The sequence below is a fragment of the Larus michahellis genome, chromosome 1 (genome assembly GCF_964199755.1).
Source record: "Larus michahellis chromosome 1, bLarMic1.1, whole genome shotgun sequence".
Lineage (NCBI taxonomy): Eukaryota > Metazoa > Chordata > Aves > Charadriiformes > Laridae > Larus > Larus michahellis.
Genome location: NC_133896.1, coordinates 190,883,122 through 190,908,753, shown reverse-complemented (window position 1 = coordinate 190,908,753; position 25,632 = coordinate 190,883,122). Strand labels below are relative to the sequence as shown.

General features: G+C 35.5%; 1 protein-coding gene across 11 annotated transcripts in view; it reads right to left on the bottom strand.

Moving 5' to 3' along the window:
- LRCH1 (leucine rich repeats and calponin homology domain containing 1) overlaps window positions 1-25,632 on the bottom strand; it is a 137,194-nt gene that overhangs the window by 48,282 nt on the left and 63,280 nt on the right. For all 11 annotated transcript variants that reach the window (XR_012584461.1, XR_012584457.1, XR_012584458.1 and 8 more), the window contains exons 2-9: window positions 23,072-23,216; window positions 19,776-19,902; window positions 12,843-12,948; window positions 12,217-12,353; window positions 10,873-11,000; window positions 8,826-8,910; window positions 4,899-5,004; window positions 3,264-3,376 (exon numbers count right to left, since the gene is read on the bottom strand). Coding sequence is in view for 5 of the 11 variants with exons in the window: in XM_074565594.1 (XP_074421695.1) it covers window positions 3,264-3,376; window positions 4,899-5,004; window positions 8,826-8,910; window positions 10,873-11,000; window positions 12,217-12,353; window positions 12,843-12,948; window positions 19,776-19,902; window positions 23,072-23,216 (947 nt within the window). In the remaining 6 variants the exon portion in view is untranslated. The remainder of the gene's footprint in view (window positions 1-3,263; window positions 3,377-4,898; window positions 5,005-8,825; window positions 8,911-10,872; window positions 11,001-12,216; window positions 12,354-12,842; window positions 12,949-19,775; window positions 19,903-23,071; window positions 23,217-25,632) is intronic.

Genomic DNA, 25,632 nt, shown 5'->3' with positions numbered 1-25,632 from the left:
GAGCAAGGAAACTCCAAATATGCAAACAGTAGCAATTATGCACTTCATCCATGATTATTAACAGGATTCTTACTCGACAGTTTTAACAGTCACGAATGCATTTTTTTAAAAAACAAATCAGAACAAAACCTGCATGAAACAATTCATATCAGTCAGCCAGTTGTTTTGGGTTCAGTGTAGGCACAAATTAGAGCCCCCACTGTCCTACCTAAAACTATGAGGCGCTGCTTCATAGAAAATATGACTTTCTTTTATGCTTCTATTCGGTGCTTTGCAAGTTTCTTTTCTCTTTCATCTCAGATGGGCAGGAACACCGAAGTAGTTCAGCTGCCAGTAAAGACGGAAGCTTTCTGAATGGATGTGCATTTGTACTAGCAGAGAATGAACAACAGAAAACAGAGAGGCTTATCCTCTTTTGTGTCATGTTTGGCACATCAGTCGCATCACCCTGTACCAATAAATGCTATCCAACTCTGCCAGATGTGTCACTGAAGAGTATACCAGCTTCTCTAACATTCCCCAAAGATGGCCTATTCCCCAGTAGAATAAATAAAGCCATTGTTTTTTCTTTTTCTTCTCCTCACAGGAATGAAGTACGTGATTTTTCCCGTAAAAAGGACACATATCATAAGATGAAAAAAATGCAGTACTTATTCTAGAAGGTGATCCTCAGTCTCTGGGCATAATTATAAAGATAAGGTAAATAAAGCCATAGAAATTAGGACTAAAATTTGAAAAACTACAAAATCCTCCAAGCCTAATCTCCTCTTTTGCACTGCAAGTTGTACTGATTTTACGTATTGTTTGGTTAACCAGTATCTCAACTTTAGAAGGCCCCCACTGTCCCAAAAGCATTCTAGTACATGGCTAAACATAAACCAAAGAACACAGACTCAGAAATCCACGCAAGAAGAAAAATGCCCTGAGTTCAAAATCCTCAGAATAAAATGCATGTACTACCTGTCCAAGTCACCAACCTGCCAATCTCAAAAATCATGATGTTAAGAACATATCAAAATTAAAAAGAAATGAAATGGCTCATTCTATTGAATTTCAATTTAAGAATATTGCTAAAGTAACCTGCATTTTACCGAAGCACTGTCTGCAACACATTATTTCAGATAATACTATCTCATTATGATAGAGGACATTCCCAATGGAACAGTCTTCAAGTGGTACACTACTGAAAATCAAGATGATGAAGTGAAAAGAATAAGGAAAGGAAATACAAACTATATATATATATAATATAATGTACAGTCAGCTTCAGATGCGTTTACCCATTTGTCAGGAGAAGACAAAAGTATTCTATGCTATTCTATCTAGTCCATTCACCTCAAATGTGTGCACATTCTGAAAATCTGTATGCAGGAAACCTGTGATCATTTAACATTTTAATTACCTAAACCCACTACTTCTACTAACTTTTTAACTATCTAAAAAAGAAAAAAATAATCCCTCAATCTTTTTTTAGTATAAAAGTCGCAAAAGAACAAGCCAATATAAGATAAAGTTGGTTGGTTGGGGTTTTTCCCCCCCCAACACTTTGTTTTTAAATGCTAGTCCGCTGTAGCTGCCACTTCAGATTCTGCAGCTAGCTGCAGAAGATCTGCAAGAGTTTTGTTACCCGAAAAAACAAAAAAGGTTGCTCAAATAAAGAGATGTTTCATAGAACCAGCACTCTGTTTACAAGAAGCTGAAAGGCCACATCCTTTCTCTTTCCACTATTATTTCCCAGAACATCCTATAAGGGATGGAAGATGGAAGTGAAACATTGCCTCTTTGAACCCCTTAAGACTTTCCACAGAAGAAAAAAATTAGTCTAAAAATATGCGTACTAGATAATCCCTTCTGGCCTGTAAATTAAGAAGAGAGATTACATCCACAGAAACACTACAAACCCCTACTATTTCTCAAATATCTTTCCATTACAAAGGATCTAGCAAAAGTATCCAGCAAATAAATTTTCACAGAAAAATACCCACTTGCTCAAAATTTCCCTAGAATCTTTCAAAACCCCCTCAGTCTACCTAACTACATATAATTTATAAATTCATCAGGCAGTTCTTGCTATATAATATAGCAAGTGAATTTCATGAGTTGCCACACAACACCAACCACTAATGATTCATAATACATTTCTATGGATTCTCTTGCAGCTTTCTCAAGACGCGTATGTCCAGACATATTCCACTAAACCTAATGCCACAAATGGAAAAAAATGAGTAAATCACAATACGAATTGTGAAAATACAGCTTAAAACAGACAAAAAGGCACAACAGAACAATTTCTAAGAGGTCATTCATTATGAAAAACAGTTCAAAAAGAAAACACGTTTGGTAGTTCCCCGACAACAAGCCATATGCCAGTAAGATGCCACATGACTGATAAGCAAGTACTCATTAACCATGACAGAAAGACAAGAGTAATACTTTCAAAAGGATTAAGCAACTACCTATGACGTGTAACTAGCAATGCAGAGCACCACTGTTCAGTAATGAACATCTTAAGGAAACTACAGTGGCACCCTCACATACAAAAGAGACTGATGGGTATAATCTCAAAGTTTCTTGTGGATAACCTGTGTTTTCTTACATCCTTTATTATAAACACACACACGCATTTTGTTATATGCACAAAGATACACACAATTATTCAAATGCACTTTCCTATCATCTATAGCACCTAAAATGTTCATAACGGGGTCAGAGTATACTCCCAAAATGTATCAAGAAAGGAAGATGCCAAATTTTGTAAGAGGTAGATTCCTAGAATAACAGATTTTATTTTAGATTTGATATAATTTGTCTTTATAGATCTCTCAATTTCTACTATAATTTTAAAATATTTAAGAATATATATTTTACTACCGTAACATTATTTCATAACTTTAGCCACCACAGCTAACACTGAAAGTCTTCTTGCATTTTACTAATGTAACAAATGCAAAAATTGCTCAATTCAAAATATAAAGCAAATCATACAGAACATACTTGCCACTTTTTCTTAAAGCCTTAAACATAGCTAAAGGATAACCCTCACGTATACTAGAAAGAGAGTTATGGATAAACTGACCTCCTGCATTAATTATAATCACTTTAAACCTACCTGCTTAATTTTGCATTCTGTATGTTTTATGACAATGAATATCAATTGCAGTCTCTTATTCACTAAGATGTCTACAGTTTGTCATTCCTTTTTGCTCTACACTTATGAAAGTAGTGAAGATATTTCCCCCCATTGAAAACTGTCACAAGCTTACCTTAATGTAACTCATAAATTCAGTAGTAAGAGTATCCGATTCATCAAACTGGTTTCCTGTTTCTCTTGACTTATCATTGACAATCAAGTGAGAAGATCCCTGATGGAATTCCACTAATAACAACAAAAAGAGATTGAAGAATGATTTCTGATTCAGCTCAACATTTGTTACGCAACATAATTTAAGTGCATTAAATTATAGAGCTCAAAAGCAAACCAAGTTTAAATTTGAAGCATATTAAAAACTTCCAAATAAGTTAAGACTTTTGCATTTTAATGAATTATGCCAATGCATTTCAAAGATCCAATAAACCAATAACCTGGGCTCATACAGCTGTAGATCAGAAGCATCACAGCAGACATTGATGGAGTCAGTTTTGAACTACAGCAAGTATGTCTTGCCAGTACTGGTACAAGAATACAGCTAGACAGCTGCAGAGTATTTAAGACACTCAGGCGTCTCAGTCAGTGACTTGCAGTTTAATGCAACTTCAGAGTTTCTATGCTGCAACAAACACTCAAACTCTTAGCAGAATTTACAAAAATAAAATGATTCAGAGCCTATGTCAGTCCCCTGCTTACATATAATACTTCCAGGGGTATGAGGCAGTAATAATTTTCTCTGTTTAAAGTGGTCTGATCCTATAACATACATGCTCCAGTGTACTAATAAACACTATAGGATGTAATGTTCTTACTATCTCACTTCGTATTCTACTAAATTCTGATGAGTATCTCAACTGAAGTTCATTTAATCTAGTACGTAACACTGGGGAAAGGCTGATCTCCTATTTATGTGGCTTCCATATGCAACTCACTGACTCCATCCTGCCACTTATCATTAGTATGTGCAGACCTTGGAGACACACTGTTTATCAGTATGTAGATATAATTTAAAAACATACAAGTTACTTTAATAACATTTAAATAAAATTACAGCATCTCGCAAATTCTGAAGAGGCTTACTTCTTTCCAGAGGTAATTCTAACTTTGATTAACAAAGCTTTATATACGCATTAAGTGCAACTACAGAAATGGACTCTGCTTTGTACATTACTAACTCAGAATCTGAGTTAGCATTTGATAAAAGTTATTACACATTGATATTACTGGTTGGGAAGCATGGTTTAAACCAAGTCTCACTTTTCTTCCCCAGTCAGAACCAGAATTTATTAACTCTTGAGACAGGATGGAAGAAGGTTTTTGGAATTGCTACAGAAAATTATTATAAGGACCTCAATTCAGTATAATTAAAAATGATCTAAATAGCACGCTTTTTTTTTTCTTTATTACATGACTGCATATGTATGCTCAAAGCCTTTTGGGTACGTAGGCAGGCATTTATTACAAAAAATTAAAATGCACAGGGTAGTGAAAATACCTATTGTTCAACTACAGTATAAGCAAGAAAAATAAATTTAATAAGGCATTTATCCAGTGCAAAATTAAACACTGAAAATTCCAAGGAAAATCAGCAGTAAATAAAATGTATCTAATTTAAAGATGATGTTTGTAGACTCTTGAAAGATTGATACTTGTTGGGCCATGACTTTTGCAAACAGAATTTACAGTCTTATACAGAGAATTATCAACAGAATATCCTTGTATTTAACTTCCACTTTTTTTACATTCCAACCTTTTCTTGAATTAGCGTGGTGACCTGAGTCTTCCTTTATAACCTGGTCTTCTTCCACGATGTCCGACATTGGAACATTAAAGCTGACAGTATCTTCATCAGATGGCTAAGAAGAAATAAGAGAACCACTGGTTTCAGCTTAAACTAAGACTGATAAAAATGTACTATTAAGAAGCATGGTCACTAGAGACTGGGAAACTAGTAAGGGAGAGGATAGCAGAGCATCTAGAATGACTAAATCTTGTTGTAGGAAGCTGTAGTCATGCTGAATGCATCCTCACAGCAGGCTTTCCAAGCAGCACAATTCATCTGTCCTCTTTTCCTATCGTCCTCACTGCACTAGTCCTCTCCTTCCAGTGACACCGTTGCACTGCGCTTTCCCGGGACAACTGAAAATAGAGGCTCCTTGTAGCCACCAAAGCTTGCAGAAAAGCTGAGCCTGATATCAGTTCTTTCTTCTTTCCCTCCAAGACACTTCTCCCGCGCACTACCATGCAGCTTGTTAGTTTAATGCCTAAAGCAAGCAAGATGAACTTTGTAGGCTGAGGCAGTATCTTTTATTAGATTAACCCGTAGAGCTGAAAAAAAAAAAGCATATCAAGTATACTAGTTTTTCTTCATGGACTTAAAAGCTTATTCATTTTTTTCAGCTATATTAGTTAGTATACTAAAACATATCGTTTTTATCTACAAGCTTATCCTGTCTATGACTTTACAGATAGCGGCTACACAACGAAGCGCTGACACACTAGCCTTCATCTCTGTCCCATGCCACTACTGCTCCGCTATTCCCCCAGGACCAGCAGTGACCTGCTCACAGTGGGACCTGCTCACATTCTCTCCTGAGGTGAACCACAGCAAAAACACAGTGTGCAGAAGAGGCCAAGTTTTTATTCTTGCCCTCTTAAGATAGAGAGCTTACCATTACAGTAGCCTCTCAGAGCTTTGCGAGTGTATTTCCCAACAAACCCACTGGCATTGCTTATCCTTTAGGTGCTTTGTTTCGCTAACTCACTACCCTGTGCACATACACTCCATACACGTATTCTGTAATTAAAACTGCTATAATACACGTATAGTAGTTTGTTACATATCTTTTAAGAATATATATATTTTAAGGAAATGGTATTTCCCCATTTATCAGTTCAGCCCATTGTAACACAAGATCTGCAATGGAAGGACAGATTGTTACATACAACCAGTTATTCAATTCCACCATTGCTAGCTTCTACAAGAATTATGCCATTCCTAGTACCTTTATATGTTCATATTCCATGTAGGAAACATTTTTTTTAAATCCTGAAGCTAAGACTTTTGATAAGGGATGGAGCAAACCACTTTCCTCTTAAAATACTGTATCAAAGATACATGTGGTTATTCCTATTTGCCAAGAATACCCTGGCCTGAACACATTTTGTAAATGTGGACCAACATAACTCTTCTTTATGAATAAACTGCATGTTATTAACTCTGAATTCACTGGCTGCATTCTTCTGCTTAAAGAGAAAAAATTCAAAGGATGTTCAAGGACTTGAAAAAGCCTTATCAAAAGGATGAAGCTTTACAATGAAGTGAACTAACATTGCAGTACTGTTCCTATTTGTCAACTTTAAAAATAAGTTTTAAATTTAAAAGAAAATATTTTAAAATAAAACAAATCAGTATCTCAAATGGAAAATAAAAAAATCACACTCCAAGTATTCTAAGCACAAAAGCCACTAGTTCTTTTAGACCTGAAACAATAAACAAATAGCTTTTTTAAAAAAAAAAAAAAAAACAACAAGAGACATGCACAGTATAAATTCATTCAGACAACCAAGGTTACAGTGAAGTTCCTTCTCTTTCTTTCAGGCTGTATCTCATGTGACATTTAAGCACTAAATCTAGTTATTCTAGACCAAAGATTCATGATTTGTTAATTTCACAACTATCATTTGAAAATATTATAGTAAAGTGTTATTATATGCATTATTCAAAGTTCTGATTACTAAAACAGGCAAGATTTTTTTCTCAGCAGAGTAACACATACAGCTTTTAGAAAAATATTTTGGAGCACTGGTGTAAAAAAAGCTACAGGTCATTCAATTTGGAAACAGAAAATCATTCCTTTAACAGGCTATGTCTCTTTCAGGGCCTACGGAATTCTGCAACTGATTTTCCAGGTGCTTCCTGCCAGTGTACTACAAAACAGAAACTATCCAAAGTAGCTTGCAATAATACAAAAGTATTGCTCTTTCATAGGTGAGACACTGTATGTCACTTCCTTTGTCCACAGTTTTATTTTTATTCAGCTAGCAAGAGAAGACAACAATAGAAATACAAGAAACAAAAACAAAGGATGAGGAGTCCAATTTTCATCTTAAATACCTAATATTATTCCAACACTGAATTCAGATCATGCATTTTGAAAGAATCTTCATATACATTCTTGCTGGTTCTAAAGCGTCTCTCTTATGGGTAACAAAGCAGGGATACCACCTGGATCTTAAAAAGTACCCTGTTCTAATGAATTTTCACTAAGGAAAAAAAAAAAAAAAGGTCAAAGGGAGGTAGAAAATGAATGCAAATGCTACACTGTTCCTAAAAGAGGAGGTACATGAGTGCACTACCTTAAAGCAGAAAACGCCTTCAAGTTGCCATGATAAGTTTTACAGCAACACTACAAGATATCTTTCACTTAAAATGCCCAAGATGACTATAGCTCTGAAGAATTGACCCTGTAATGACCCTACCAACAAGCCAGACAAATACGTAAAATGTTCATTTTGTCAAGCACTCCCTCCTAAGTGTACGGATCCAAAGCTAATTAGCAAGCTTCCTAAAAAATGCATTAGTATTCAAACAAGTGATGCATTTAAGTTACTATTTTCAGGTTACACAAATGCAAAATGACTTTGTAGTGTTTTCTGTAAAAGAGATGAAACTCAAGAGCCACTAGCCTTCAGACTAAACTGTAGCTTGCCTTATATACCTGTTGTATTTATAAAAACCCTCCAGAAAATGTGTTTTAATGATCACTTTATGACTGGTCATTTAATGTTTATCTCATGTTTGGTATGTAGATTTGTGATTGAAATTAACAATGTCCATCAATCTGTATTTGCAACATGCTACTATTTCTTGCACAATTCTCGTGTATTAAAGTACACAAGTATTAAAGATTGCCTCAGAAGGAGAAGTGAGTGGTGAATTTACTATCAAACACATTTTGGATTACTGATCTCAGCATCTATTTTCTCCGTAACAGTAGAGCAGTAGTCAGGTGGGGATGGAATGAGTACATAGTTCTCATATACAAAGTCTTTGTGCTAATAAAAATGTATTGGTTTTCTGTTGGTTGTCTTTAAAATAATTTTTTGCTTTACAATTGCTATGTTTTGATTAGAGAAAAGATGATCTATTTTTCTAAAGGTGTTATTTATAGCTAAAGAGGAAATTCCAGAATAACAGTTTCATTAACAAGCTAACTCAGCTTCAGGAAGTGTAAGAATGACAAAACAGTTTGTAAGCCGCTCTGAATGGACCGCATGCTCTAAGAACTAGAGGTAAACCATTAGAAGTCTGTCTAGAATTCATGATTAATTCTGCTTCATTTCCATCTAGCAAGAAACGTGCCCAAATACTTGGAAAGCCTTGCCAGTTTTCTTAAGTGCTTTTGTATTTAAAAGACCAATCAGTGTGTAAGTGGACTAATTTTCAATTTGCTTTTTAGCAACTACAAATTCAGTACCTAAGCTTGGTTCTTCATACATTTGTTTAAAAAGCAACAGAATCTCTTTTCCTCAAAGGAGGAGAGAAGCACTAAAGAATCAGAGTAAAATTATTTTAAGTAGCAAGGAGCTACTTAATTCACATTGTTACACAAAATATAGTCAAAATACGGGTGCAGAGGGAAAGTGAGCAGGACACAAAATGCAGGCAACTTACCTCTGTTGCTGACAAACGTTTATCTCCATTATCACTACCAACACCTGAATCTGAGTCCTTTTTACTTGGGTAGATGTCATCAATGCTACATGTGAATAAAAATAAAAATAACTTAAAAACCCAAACAATAAAATTTGTCATAGCATTTACCATTAGAATTCTGTCCTGGACTTAAATCAAAGCAAAATTTCAGTCTTAATGGAAGAGGGCGAAATAGCATAGTATGGTTAAAAATACATTTGAAATCTGTTGACAGTAAAATAGATCAGGTGGGACAGCTGGTTAGTCTAATGATTAACGAAAGTAACAGAAATAATCTGCTGTAAAGCTTGCTTTTGCCTATGCACTAGGTTAAAACACTTAGTTACTAGCTAAGTAGCACAGGAGTCCAACTGAAGTCATTTAGCCATGAGATCAGCAACTAAACTAGTTGAACTCAAACCGAAGTCAACGGATTTAATTGTAACCATTGATGCATTAAAAACGAACTGATATTTCCCTGCGGCTTGAAGTAATTATTAACACAGAAACCTCCTTTTGGTGCTCTAAAATAGACTTTGAAATTTAGGTTTATTAAGAAAACGACCATAATAATGGCAACTGCTCTCTCTTCTGGTTTCATTACCTGGTATGACCTCTACTCACTTTAAAGTACGCTATTAGATGCAATACACTCGTCGACTAGCTTTTTTTTTTAAATATGCTTTATTATCCTATCATTTGCAAACCTGAAAGCAGTAATCCTGAATTCAGATTGACACAGCAATTTAAAAAATAACTTTATCAGGCTTCACATGAATAAGGCATCTGATTAATGCTAATATTAAATTATGTCCTATCAGTAAACACTAAGGACTTCGTGCAGAAAATTCATATGGAAACCCTAGCCAGGTTATGTTTTTTCTTTAGAAGTGTGAAATTATTCTCTAAAATGAAAATTTGGTAATTATTATTTGATAGAGCATTAGGCTCTTAGTTGGCAACTGGTACCTACTCTGTACTGTCCCCTTACCCTACCCTGTATGCTCCTGTATGAGCAAAATGTCACACAGGACATCAGATATTCCTGTCAATTTTCTTGTACACTAAAAGGGCAAAACAGAAAACCAACCACCAGGTGTTACCTAAATGGAAACTCTTTATACTGTATTCTTCCCACCTTTGGCATTTATCTGACAGAAATCCACAAAGGTGCCTCCAAACCTACATGGAGGAAAGGAATTTGCTTGAAACCTTATCTAGATGACTAACAGTTCTTTTTTTTTTTCCCAGGGGGTTAGCAGCAACATGTCTGTTTTTATTTACATGAAGACTTTGTATTTATGGAGTACTTCTCTCCAAAAATAAGGCATGATCGTACTTTCTCTGATTGGTTATATTATACGTCCCACGGTAGCGAAGAAAGAGCTGGCTAAAAGCTGGTTTCCAATTAGCTACGGAGAATCTCATAAAAAGGAGCTGCTTTGTACCTAGTTCCCATCCTTAAACCACCATACAAGATGACATTTCCTAGAAGTTTGATGGAAGACATTAAAGATTTTGTCTTTCATTTTGCTAACAATTATCACATTTCATTTAAAAGTGTCTCAGTACTCTTTGCTGGATGAATTAAAAAAAGCTTAAAACAACTATGCAATGAATTTGTAACAACATGTAAATCACAAAACAACACAAGAAATTGAAACTTATTTTATGTGTTGATAGATTTACAAGACAGTTCCAACAGTTAATGATACTACCACATCAATTATTTTCAATATATTCCAGTAATCTACTAGTAAGAGGTTAGATTTAAATTAAGGTTCACTTCTAAGGTATTTCCTAACATGCTGCTAACTTTAATCAGAACTGATTATTAAAAATATTTTGTTCTAAACTCTTACAGGGGTTTCAGTAGAATAAAATATATTAAAGTAAAACAAACCTCTGTTCAAAAGAGTACACTGTAAATAGTGCCTAAACAAAAGAAACTCTGGAAGCTAAAGATATGAAGTGAAATAAATATAAGTGTCACATAAAAAAAACTAAGTGAGATTTTCATACATACCTCTCTTCCACAGGTTGTGGCAAATGCTGTTGTTCTATGGCATTAAGATACAGTGAGTCTGCTGTTTTAATCTGACAGGCCTGTACAGTCAGATATTTGAATATATGCACCTTACCCTTTGTACAAATCTGTTAGACAAGATAAGATGTTAGCTTTATAAATAGAATGAAAGAAATGATTTATTCAAAATGTCACTTAGCATAAAGCTCCCTGAAAACCAACTATCGTCACAATAGATATCACAAAGGAAAATGGATTTTATTAACTTTTTTAAAAATTACTACGAACTTCTTCAATTACCCAAGCAATTATTTGTGTGTACTAGTATAAAATATCTTCAGAGTAAGACAGAAAACAAGAAAAGAATGTATCCTACTTAAAAAAAATTGAAGTGAGCTTTTTACTCAAAAAGAATTACGATAAAATATACCATATGGTCTATTACTAACCATAAATTGAATTTCCAATATTAATCAATACTGACATTTAATTAATCAGCACATCCTTTGTACTCTTAGTCACACTGTTCTTGTTAGTGTCCAAGCATCTTTACGATGCATTTCATCTGCATTCTAGAATTTTTCTTTGACTTTACACTTCTAGCTCAAGTGCTTGCTGAAACTTGTTCTGTATTTTTTTGAGTGTAGTAACAGCATCACCATTGGGTATGAAAAACATTTCTCTGGTGTAATAAAATCTCTCAAGTATTTCAACAGCTGTTGTTCTAGAACGATTGTAGCTTTCAGAGATGTAGTTTGAACCTACTGTCCACTAAGTCAACAACAAAGTTGTCCTCAAGCAGCAAGCACGGGTTCTATTCATTTATTGTCATCATTTCTCAGCATGGCCTACAGTTCACAACAGGAGTTTGATTTCTTGGTGTATCACAATCTATAAATTTACACTATAAAGTAAAATAAATTTCACATGGATTACATTCTAGATCGTGTTCCTATTTTTTAAGTTAATAGTAAATCACTGTAGAACCTTCTAGAACTGGGCTCGTATTAACAGAGAGAAAATTCATCCAGGAAGTTTCTCAATTCTCTTTTTCAAAATTATATACATATTCCAACATTAAGTTTCATATGCATATAGAATGACAAAAATAAACAGGCAGCTAACAGAATGGAAATCTTCTAGACTCATTTTGGTTCAAGGAGTGCACAGACTCATACACTCAACACAGGATATTTTCTATGTCTTATTTATATATCAACAACTAATGTCTGTGATGACTGAAGTCTGGAAGCCCGCAATTGCAGAAGGTGACATTTTATAGGCTATAATTTGTTATCATCCACCCAATATTAAGGCACAATTTAAGTTACAGACGTTACTTACTTGTGCTGGTGGAGACTGCAAAGGATTATTCTCAAGCAGTAATACTTGTAACTGCACCATCTTTCTAAAACAAATTGGAATCACAAGCACTTTATTGCAGGAAAAGTCGAACTTTACCAAGGGAAGCTGTACTAGTTCTAAAAGTAACAAAAAAAAAGAGAGAAGGTGTTATATCTGTATTTCATTTTGCCATAAAATTATCAAATATTTATGAATAAACTATCTGTTGCATTCAAGAAAAATACAAAAGTGAGGCAGGAATACAATCAACATTTACTCCATTCTATAGCGGGAAATGAACAGTGTTATTGTTATACAAGTGACAAATTTTAAAATAAATACTTTGAAATTTTTTTTTCCAGAAACTCAGATGACATTTCCCATACTGCATTCACAGGAAAGCATTTGTGCAACTTAAAAGATGCCTAGAATCATAAAGACAATTTTCATTTTAAAAAACTCACACTGTTATTTAGTGAGTATCACCAAATGTTCTATTCTGCAAGCTCAAACGGAATAAATTCAAACACAAGGTAATTACTACTTTTTAATCATATTTACTTACATGATTTAAAAAAAATACTGTCAAAATGCTAATAAAAAGCGCTACCATAAAGGTGTTTTACCTTGGGGTAAAACTTCGAGGTAATTTCTTCTGACATTCAGTTCTTTTAAAGATTTCAGCTGGCCTATCTGCTGTGGCAATGCTGTGATTTCATTACAGCTGACATCCTACAGCAAAAGTTAACAGAAACAATGAACTTTCATCTCCTAAATATTAAATAAACCAGATGTGAAATTGTAGCTAATTTGCTATTACTGTTGTAACATTTTATTAGCCTGAAAACATGCAAACATGTTCTGTCTACACAGTGCAAAACTAGATACATGGTAAAACATTTACACATTACTTAAAACCCAGAGCAAATACTTACTTGGCGAACAATTTAATTTTGAAAGTTAATTTAATTTCTACAGAACACTGAAAACCATTTGCTTATGATGTTCTAACTTTTCACTCTTAACTTTTGTTCATACGAAGAACTCAGTACCATGACTATATAACCAATATGTTTGGGTGAAGTGTAAAACTGCTACTATGTGGATCTGATTTTTTTAAAAGGTTCCTGTTCTTCTTGAGGGAATATGTAAGCAGGAGTGTTTTAAAAAGAAAAAACAACAGCAACAAAAAAACGCCACGCAACGAAAAAAACCCACCCAACCAAAACACACCAAAACACAACTAAAACCAAAACCCACATCAAATAAAGACAGGACTTGCTTAGTATTTTATACATATTCAACATATTGTTGTAAAAGGTACTCCTTAAGAGCCTACACCAGTTCTAAGCAAGTCTGATTTTGATGGCTAAATTCAACTGGTGTTATAATCTGGATGAAATTGGAAGCCATCCTCATTTCAGCATTCCCAAAACAGTGTAACTGCTGTAAAGCTGAGTTGAAAGCACACGGTCTGCCTATACCGAGCATAATTTCAAGCAACAAGTTTATATACAGTAGTATTACTGTAATAAATATTTAACATTCTTGCTACATGAAACTGCTACAAATGGGTACTAAAGATCAACTTCTTGAATTAAGTCAGTCTAAAACGAGATATTTTTCAGACACTAGCTATCGTTTTTGCTGCCAAACAGTCTATGCTCAATGTGAAACCAAAAGGACATTGAAATCTCTGCTTACATCCCAGGCAACCTGTAAATCTGAGTCATGTCATGATTATGCTCCCATTTCTGCATTATAAAAAGGAAACGGTATTTCATAGTATGAGCGCTAAGTGTGGTAACGCCAAATTTTCCTGAGTAATGAACGGAATACTTTTAGGACATTCACTCCTACCCTCTTGATTGTTTCAAAATGAATTTATACAGTATCTGGGAGCCCTTAGACTACAAAATTTCTAAAGTCAGTCAGATTTCCGAGTCATCTCTTTGAAGATAGTTGCTGTAATACTAGTCAAAAGCACTACATTAATTCTCTGTCTTCAAGTCTAAAAACTAGTTAAGAAAAAATGACAGTAAAAGCAAAATGTGATCTGGCAATGCGGCTCACTGTTTCAGACAAGTTTCTTCTCATAACAGAATCTCACTGCTGCCAAAGCTTCCTTCCCTTGTCAAAACAGAGTCAGGAAATCATTTTAGCTTTTAGATGAGGAAATTAAAAATCCCAGTTAATGAGTGCATCTTTTGCCCAAGTTGCCACAAAGTATTGTTAATTGCACTGTTCCCAGACCATTTATTTTTAAAGCTTTACTGTCCTATTTTTAATTTACAGACTTTAAACAACTTCATAATTGGATACTCATTTTTTAGAGCACAGAATTTAAATTTAAAGTCACCTTGTGGTAGCGAAACTCTAAACCAAGTGTACTTATGCACACGCATCAGAACAAGTCAGAGAGAGAATTTTAAAGGGAAGTGGGGGAAAAAATAAAAAAAGCCTGGCAGCGTGTAGCCTCAAAAACAAAGTTCACTTACAAGCTTTCAAAACATCCTCAATAAGACTGATCTGCTATGACAGCATGTCAGCATTCACGAGATCTCCAGAGACAGTAGTATCCTTTATCCTACTAAACACTGTAATCCAACTTTTTTTTTTTTTATTACTTTGTTTGACTGGCTGTGGAAAACAAAGACCTATAGAACTATTTCTAGTTAATACTTATGCTCTTGACTATTACTCACACCATGAGGGTGGTGAGGCACTGGAACAGGTTGCCCAGAGAAGCTGTGGATGCCCCATCCCTGGAAGTGTTCAAGGCCAGGCTGGATGGGGCTTTGAGCAGCCTGGTCTAGTGGGAGGTGTCCCTGCCCATGGCAGGGGGGTTGGAACTAGGTGATCTTTAAGGTCCCTTCCAACCCGAACCATTCTATGATTCTATGATTATTAGACTTCATGAGCGTGTATGTGACAAACACAGTGTTTGTCTTTCCCATTACTTCAGTAGTAATGGAAGAAATACTATCAAAGTCAAATGCCTACCGTTTTCAGGCTAATAACTTTTTAAAGGAACTAGATAACCAGCAGTTTGGAACTACACTTCATGGATACCTGCAGACAACTGACATGAAGGTCAAACACCTACTCAAGTTCCAGGGGCTAGCATTTGCTGAAGGTCAGACTGTTTCCATTAATTCTATTTCATCCTGCCACGACAACACAGATGCAATTTCTCAAGACTAGAGAAATGTAAGGCGCATTTAAATTTAACATTAATTTCTGTAGCATGAAGCTCAATGGCGTGAAAACAAGTAAAAATCTTCAACATTTTTCTTTTGTTTATGGTAAAGTTTAAATGGTCTTAAACCAATAAAATTCAGCTTAATATAAACATAAATGCAAATACGGTACTCTGGCTCCATATTAACGTATTTATTGACACACATAAGTTTATCCAAACCATCCAAATTAAGGTAAACTTCCTCCTTACATCCATTTTAAAACTTGTGAATCCTGACTAAGCTGCTGTTCGTAAAGGGGCCTGGATTCTGTCAGAGCTTGCAACATACAAGCCGTACTGAATGCTAAAAAAGTTACACCGTGCACGAGCAGAGGGATCCTTAGGTAAACAGAAGACAGGAGCTCCCACTTGGTCAGGCTGCTGGCCCAGATTAGATGAACGAGGTGAAGGACCTAAATCCCTGCTCAGAGATTTAAAGACTTCCAACATGAGACAGGAGTGTCCCAGAGATGGAGAAAGCTATTCTCTGGAGAAGGCAAAAGTGCAATACTGCCTGATAGGATGAAGAACAGAATTTTACTGTATATCTGATAGTTTTGGGTACAATTGAGTCATCTCTGCCCAGTTACTTTTCTTTGATAGAAGATGGCGCAGTTCTGGGCTCCCCAGTTCAAGACAGACAAGGAACTACTGGAGAGAGTCCAGCAGAGGGCTACAAAGATGATCAAGGAACTGGAGCACCTCTCTAATGAGGAAAGGCTGAGAGACCTGGTTCTGTTCAGCCTGGAGAAGAGAAGACTGAGAGGGGAGCTCATCAATGCTTATCAATATCTAAAGGGCGGGTGTCAAGAGGATGGGGCCAGATTCTTCTCAGTGGTGCCTGGTGACAGGACAAGGGGCAATGGGCACTAACTGGAACACAGGAAGTTCCATCTCAACATGAGGAAAGCCTTCTTTACTTTGAGGGTGGCAGAGCACTGGAACAGGCTGCCCAGAGAGGTGGTGGAGTCTTCTTCTCTGGAGATATTCAAACGCTGCCTAGATGCGTTCCTGTCCAACCTGCTCTAGGTGACCCTGCTCTGGCAGCGGGGTTGAGGTGACCCTGCTCTGTCAGGGGGGTTGGACTAGATGATCTCCAAAGATCCCTTCCAACCCCTACCATCTGTGATTCTGTGAAAGTAAGGTTCAGATTATCTTCACAACAGTTTTGCACTTGTCCTCCTGACTGACAGTAGAGGTATGATCGAGCTATGCAGCTGCAAATAAAAAGTAAGTTTCCCAATGATATTTTGCAAATAATTTTAATATATCCTACAGGGAGAGTAATTTATATATTATTTTGATACTTCTAAGACAGCTGTTAGATCCATATAACCCAGATCCCTAAAATATAAAGGAATGCCTGAAAATGTACTGCATGTAATATATAAGCCATTCTATGTCACAGGTATGACATTTATATAAGTATATACATGCAAAAGAAAAAGAATTGCCTACCCCATTTTGGAGGAGAGAGGGGGGAAAAAAGTAGTTAGTTGGAAAGATCTGACCTCATTTGCAGCAGCTATGCTTGTATCATTCAAGAGTGACTACAGAGGTAAAGTTTGTTTCAAAAAGCTAGGTAACAACCAAAAAAAAAAAAAAATCCATTTCCTACGTACACATAGATTTTACTGCCTGCAGACTGTGAAAAGCTGTAAAACACTTGTGTTTGGCAAAGTCCTAGTAAGACAAGAACTAAATGCAGTCAAGGTGGCATCTGTCACTTCTCTGGACCTATTCCCCGGGCCAGCTCAGCACCAGCACTGTCACTTCTCAGGACCAATTCCCTGGGATCAGCACCAGCATTGTGTATGTCCCAGAACAACAGTGTGCCCTGTCAGAGGGCTGGGTGGTGGTGTTGCTTGAAGGCCACATGCTGTTCAGGCTGCTCTCACACAGCTGAATGTTTTGTGCAACAACTGCAGCATGACTTAATTTTATTTTTTTTTTTAACTTGTTTTAGAACAATGATCACCTTATTATCTAAACTGTATGATATTATGTATGCCAATACAGATAATGCCTCTCAATCCTACCACTATTTGCTTCTCCCAATACATCACAGTTTAGTCATTTCAAGTTAAATAATGCAGCTCATTTCACTGGAAATGTACCAAACACTTATGGTGGCATCAAGCTAAGTAAACAGGTCCATGCCGAATTTAACAAAAACTTGTTATTCACTTACCCTCCTCCTTCTAATCACAAAGAACTAGCATCAGACCTTCTTCAGCTTTCATACTGCTTCTAGGCTACCAAAATTACATGTTGCTATAGCCTCTCATTTGAACTATTTTTAGAGCAGGAATGGTTGTGTCCTTCATGACAAAGAGTAACACTGAAATTATACTGTAACTGGAAACCAGTATGAAAAATCTAGTATTCCAGAAGTTAAACATATGATTTGTTTAAAAAAACCAAACAAACAAACCCTATCTCCTTTGAGCATAACCTACTTTGATATTCAAACTTTTTGGTTTTAACTTTTCAAAATTCTAAAATAAGAATAATAAGTAGCTGTTAAGCTACGTACAAACTCTTACTAAGAAATTAAACACTTCCAGCATCAGCAATGCTAGTTCACCTTACTAGGAGGGTTCAGACTTGAAATTGAGGGAAAATCAGATATGAAAGCACTTCAGCAGCTCTTTACCGAAGATATTATCACAGATCTCAGTTAATACAAATAAAATGGGTGATTATGACCAGAGAGAATCAGGCCAAGTCTTTCAGTTATTTCACATGAGCCCCACCACCACTCAGCTAGGCTACATTTAAAGTAGAAGCAATCAAGAGCTAACAGGTTCCAATTTTTGTTTATTATCTATTCAGTCACCCTATCCCCTAAATCAGGATGTGTTTAATACTGTTCAACTTCAGTTATATATAAAACTGGAACCATAATCTTTTACTGAATCTATTTTAAGCACAAATGAAACAATGCTATAGCCTAAGACTTTTTTTTCGAAGATTAATGAAATCAAAACCTTTTCAGTAACCTAGTCAAACCAATCACATACACAAAAAAAACCCCAAACCTATTTGATAAGATAAATTAAGAATGCTCAAACAAAACAAAACAAACCTGGTAGTCTTTAGCTCACGTATAACCCAGAAGGGAAAAGGTAACTAGCCCTAATCCTCACCAACAGCCAGATCAGTTGTAATAAATAATGGAAGCCTGACACAACAGGATGTTGTAAAAAAGAAGACTAGAAAGAAAAAAAAAGCCCCACAGTTGCAATTTTGCTCCACAAATGAAGTACCAGTAGGAGGACAGGGGCCTAATGCAAGGTGAGCTCAATTTCTGTAACATAATTTAATAGAGAAACTACTGTTATAAAATAATAATATGACAAGTAGTCATTTTCAGATACCGAAAAGATGTGCCATATAAATGCAGTCTATCAAGATGTCAGCAGTTGGAAAAAAGTTAAAATATCATTGTTTTACTATGCAAAAATTAGCAGTGTCAGAATGTAGTTTATTTGTCAATTTGTATCTTAAGAGGTCAAGGTGAACAGAAATAACCAGAAGACATAACACTATGCCATAGAGAATTGCCACAGTCTCAGCCTACAATACACAAAAGAGGAAGATAAAGGGAAGCATTCTCTTATATACATTTTCCACATACAAACTTTAAAAAAAAAAACAAACATGTGCAATTAAATTCATTTTAAGTTAAGGTACCAAACAATTTTTGCCTTTTCAGATTCTCATTTATTAGACAATATATTACAGATTCTGCTTGCAGAAACAGTAGTCATGTGGACAGCTTTGAAAACAAAAGGAATATAATCATTTTGTAAATCTGTTTAGATGGATGTTCCAGGAAAGGAAGGTTGCATGACAAAAATAGTGAAATAACATGAAAACAGATTGAAAAGAACACTATCACTAGTGGAATGCAATGTGGTAAGCGGATAGTAATAACAGAGAGAAAGACAGAAGAAGGAGAAGGTGCTACAGCAGGGGATAAAGTTTTGTAGAACCTGAAGCCAGAACTAGTGACTGAAGACAGCAAAAGAGGGATCCAGTGCAGGCAGTGAGCAAAACTGGTAAAGATGATGAACTTCAAAGCTGAGTTTTGAATGAACCATGGGCAGTGGTGGTGTTTAGAAAATGTCTGAAGAACATGAAGGAAACCTATTTATTGTGTTACTACCCAACGCAGTTGAGAAGTCCAAAAGTTAATTTTTTAACCTGCATTATAGTATTAGGCATTTGTTCAAATGTATTTGCAAAGTGAATTTTACTGTTTCTAGTTAAATACAAAGTCAAAATAAAAAATAAAAAGAGATCAGTAACATACCAGCTCCATTAACTGTTTTAGCTGACCTATTTCTTCTGGAAGGGTACCTAGCTTATTGTTACTTGCAATTAAGACTTTTAGAGGAAGACCACACAGGCAAGCTGGCAAAGAAGAAAGCTGATTTCGACTGCAACAAAACAAAACAAAACAAAAAACCAACAATTAAAAACACCAGTGATGTTCTACTGTATACTCACATAAAGTCTGAGTTGTAAAATTCCTTCATTTTGATGGGTCAGATTTTATGCAGATAAAATTTAAATTTTCCAATGGCAATCATTAAGAAAACACTTGCACATCAAAAATATTGCATTACTGACTACACAGTATTGTGGAATGCTCTGGAAAAAAGGCATTATATCAGTTTAATGATACTGTAACAGGTCTAGTTGTCACCTAGAGCAGCTGTTTCCCTTCCTAATGAATACAAGAAAGTCAACTGAGACAGTATTTTGCAAGTATTTAAACATTCCTATGGTTTTACATGGCAGTATAGCAGATGTCTTTTGTTCCAACTGAATGACAAATAAATAAATTACAGGTAAAATGGCTGTTTTCCTAATTACTTTAAAGCACACTTATAGTTGAAGATTATTTGGTACTTGTTGTTATATGATTCTATAATACTAATCCAGGTAAATACAGCAAAAAAAAAAAAATCAGTGACCATCAATGGTTCATTTCTTTTCAAGACTCATATTGAGCCATTTTATCTCTGCATCTTACTTTTTCCTAAAATTGATAAAACAATTTAAGTAACTGACATGTACCATTTTATTCTTCATACCATATTTCTCGAAAAAAAAAAAAAACAAACCAAAGGCCAAAAAAAAGTGAGAACATTTTCATGAAGAGGAGTTGCAAGGAAAGGCAAAATTTGGTAAAGAACTTCTGCAAGACTAGGTTCTCATTCTAGTAGGAATTACTCAAGAAGCTAGAACTTAAAGATGACAAATGCCATGACCCCTTGTGATCTCAGGATGATTAAAAACATTAATTTGTTGTCATCTGTGCATCAATTCCCAGAAGAAACTTTAAGCTCAGAGTAACATATTAACTACTGTCTTTCCTAGAATATTTGAAGGTTTTCTTAAAATATAACTTTTTCATGGATATTAACCTGTAGGAAAATCACGAACAGTAACTTAAAAGCGGCATCCCCATAAGATAACTGTGTTAGTAGGCTTCTGCGCAACTGTTAAGGCTCCAGAGAACAAATATGCATGGCTGAACTCTGAAAACAGATGGCAAAAATTGTCCTGTGTGGTTTCAGTAAGAGTTGCAACATTGTTTTGAAACAAAAGGAAATAAAAATCAAAATTCCACAAGTCTCAAAACTTTTCTTCTTCAACTGACAATCCAGTGGTCTGCTGCAAAACTGAATATAAAGATGTATATTCATGCTCCACGTAACAGTCTCAAAATGTTTTACAAAACAAACTACCATCATATCCCTGTTATCCAGGCTGGAAGACAGGCAGGTATTAGATATCAAATGCAAGGACATTAAAAAAAAAAAAGAGAAATCCAACTCCTAAACAGCAGTAGCTGAAAAAAAAAAAAAAGAATCGGTGCTTATTGTGGAATCACAATTCTTAATTCTAATGTCTTTACAGAAGACCAAGACATAACTTATTCTAAAAAGTAAGTAGAAATAATTTTTTAAATTCTAAAGAAGTCAAATCAGGGAAGCCTAGAATCTAAAAAAGTTACACTACGCAGCAGATCAGACACCAAAAAAAATTAAGTAAAAATCATTTTTAAGTTCTATAGAACTCAGAAGCAACCCACTAAAAGACAAGCAACAGCACATAACCAGGGCAAGTGAGTAATAAATCATCATTAGTGTAAAAGGAATTTCTTTAAATAAAACATGAACAGTATCCACCAAGGCCCAAAGGCTACGTATATCTCTTGGCATTACTTTCTAATTCTATTTAGCATATGGACTCTGCTAGTAACAGGCAGGAAAATATTAATCTTAAATCTATAATATTTTTCTTGCCAAGAAGCAACATGGTTAGCTAGTCAAGGATATCTTTCCTTCTTCTACAGACTGCATACTATGTTCCACTAACATGGGGGAAGGGCATATTCAAGTGAAGAGGAGATTTTAAACTGAGGGAAATGACCTTATTTAGTAAAACTTGAAAATTTTCCTTTTGATTTGATTGTCTAATTTATGTAATATACGATATTAACTCCGTAACTATTCTGGGTTTGTTATGATTCACACAAATTCCATCACTATATTGAGTTCTAATTCACTATATCTACACTGAGTTCTGATGGAGTTCATTCTAATTCCTAAATTTACTAAGATGTTTTAGGTAAATTTAATAATTTCATCCAGTCTTAATTTCTTTACTTATCTCTAACAAACACTATTGCAAAATTTCAAGTCCTATTCCTCACATGTGTGCAGACATTCAGGGCACGTTATTCTGTTTCAATTTTTAGAGCCCAAATTAGTGTTCCACAGTGGCCAAATGCAGTACGCTAACAGCACAGGAGGGCTTGAGAAACATCTTCAAGTGCTTACAAAACTCGTGATCAATCCTTCATATCTAGAATTTAAAAGCCCAAGAGCCACTCTGCCCCCAGCCTAAACTTTGTTCTCACAACGACTGGATTATTATATCATCACTATTACAGTTTTTACATACTCAACTGCAAATAAACCTCCACACCTTGTCCCAACTGGAAAAGCGCTGACATCCCCCCTCTCAAAAGCAAACATGCATTCATCTGCACTTTAACCAGTAGCAATTCTCTATACTGATTAGTATTCACACACATTTTTCATGGCAAAGAGACAAAAGTGCCTCATTCTTTGCCCCTTTATCCTAAAAAAGGCAGTAACTGTACTTCTGCATAGTAAGAAATAGTAGTGAAAAAGTATCATGCCTTTCCTCTCCAATCCCCATGAAAAAAAAAACCACCACACATTAATCCTCTGTCTCTGTCCCTCCAGCTTTTTAACTACAAAAAGTATGTCAAGTTTCACAAAATTTATCATCAGAAGGGAATTAGAAGAATTAAAAGCATTTTGAATTTGCTAGAGGAATAAGGCAAAGAAAGGGATTAATATTACTTGGTCTTTAAATAATTAGTTTTATGTTTTGGCCTTTACAATGCCTTCATACAGAGCTGTATCTACAGCCAATGAGTTTTTGCATTACAGCTTCCAATAAAATGAAAAATGTAGCCAGTTGTTCCAGAAACACATAAAGTGCAGACAAAAAAAGCTTTATACATTTGCAAATAAACAAAAAATGTGGCAAAGTTAAACTTACCTCAAATTTAAGTAAGTTAGCATTTGCAAGTTTACTATGGCATCTGGTATAATTTTAATACAATTGTGGTATAGATTTAGTGTTTCCAGTGACACAAAATGGCACAATTCCGTAGGAACCTCAGTTAATCTGTTCTTGGATAAATCTGAGAAGAGAAAAAGAAAAGGTACATTTTTTTGAATGATCAGAAATATATACTTTGAACACCTATGCTTCTTTTATTGAAATAAATTAATTAATGTAATCCTACAGTGAGACAGCAAATTAAGCCAATATTTTTATTATGCAAAATAAAACTAGTGCTAACCTTCACATTCTTGAAATGGAACAGACTGCATATAAAAGAGCAAACATCCAATTAAAATTTACTCGGTCTAATAAAAAGTAATTATTTGCAGGACTCAATATGCTGAAGAAATACTTGCAAACAGAACCAAGTATAGATTCCAAACCTCATATAATACACCCAAAGATCTAGCCGATACACAGCTAGACATCTGCAAATAATAAAAATGTTTAGAGAAAACACACAACAAGGATTACATCTTTAATTTCTTTAAATTAAAAAAAAATAATAATTCTTTGGGTAACTCTTCAAACTGACCTGTATTTCCTAGATCTCATCAATTATAAAAGAATGTTTCCCATAAAAATGGTGAAGTGCTTCAGGAATTAATTTATTCTATGGTATAAGTACATACAAGACAACACTGATGGATTCCAATCCCCCCAGGTGAGCGCTTGTACCAGCAGAACAAAAGCTTTTGATTTTTGACCAGTTATTCATTCTTTCTGTCTCCTTTTAAGAACACAGACACAAGAGAAAGTCAGTAGGAAGAACTGTTACTGAGCTTTGTTCCTTAACTACCACCGTATGAAAAATGAGGTACCATAATAAAAATGAGGTACCAGGTTCCTGCTTTAGCAGGGGAGTTGGACTAGATTATCTCTAGAGGTCCCTTCCAACTCAGAAAAAATTCCGTGATAATACTGATGTGAGCTCAAGTCATAAAATAATAATGCATGTCAGTGTCCAATTGAATTAATTGGTTTCAAAGAAATGTTTAGACAGTGTTGCAGAGCAAACATCTCTTATCATCAGAAACCATACAAATGCTACCTACCCATACCACCAGATGGGTAACCTGGCCTGAAGAATGGTCTAATGGGAAGGAAACAAGGAAAAAAAAAAAATATGGAACTTAATGATCCCCTCACTTCTTCCCTGCTGCTATTTTAAGCCTCCTCCCTGATCCTACAAAGCATATTTCGAAGCTTACTTCCTCAAACTACGTAAAGGGAAAAGCAGCTGAAGGATAGCAGAAACAATTCCAGCATGCTGATGATCTGACTCCTGTCGTTAGGGCCATAAAGCAATTTCTTGCTTTTGTGAACAAACAGGCAGAAGCCTGAAGATCTTTTTGAATTCCCTTGCAGTGCCAGACTCATCAGTTTGCTGCACAGAGGCACAGCTTGAGTTCAAAACTATCGTCAGTAGGAAGGTTTTATCATTTTTATTTTTGTTCCTGTCTCCTGCAACGCAAACTGAAATTCAGTACACTCTATTCCCCTTGTCAGATTCCACTTTGCCTCACTTCATTGCTTCCGACAAAAAGTTGGTTTCATTATTCCGCCCTCTACCAAGACAGCAGCAATGGCCTACGAGGGCAGTAACTGAGAGTAGCCTCGCTGACCCAAATGGCCGGGTGGTTGAATTGAGCACCTCAACCAAAATTATTCACTTTTAAGTTACTATACAACAACAACGCTTGAACTGCTCTGCTGTGTCTTACCAGGCTTTGATGGCAGTTAGCGCAGCATTACGGCAGCTTGTCCTTTCCTTCACTTCTGCCATCAAATGAAAACATTCCCTATTTGAGTGAATATTATTACTGTTTCCAAGGGGAAGAAAGCTCTTCAGTGTTCCTCTGTTTTAGTGCTTTAATCCTCTACTGTTTTCTGTTTGTCATGAGAGTACTTGTTTACACTGGTTCCCTCTCCTGCTGCGTCCCTAGCTACATCTATTATCAGATATTAACAGAGGACTGCCATGCTGTAACTTTTTGAATCATGCAGAGGATTTTCACATGTTACAACTGGATTTCAAAGAAAACCCTCCCCCCCTTTTTTTTTTTGAATCACACTTTTCTGCAGTGACATTGCCCTGTATATATTGCTCGTTTCCTCCTTTAAAGGGGACAGAGCAGTAAGATCCAAAAGAATGAACTGAACTTTAGGCCTAGGCTGAAGAGAACCTGCACGACACCGGATGGTCATGAAGAGTGACCTCTCAACCTTCATCTGATCCTTCTCAAGGAAAACATGGGTCAAAAACTGCAAACATAAAAATGTTACTTCTCAGGTTACTAAAACTGCAGCCTACTACCCTAAACCCCACCTTCACGGCTGTTACCATTTACCTTCAAACGTTGCCACAATGCTTGATTTACCCTTGAAAAATTCTAGTAACACAAAAAAGTGGAACAGCTGCTAGATTGATCCTGCTCCTATAATAGACATAACCATGACACTAAAATGCTTTTTCTTTTTCATTTTATTAC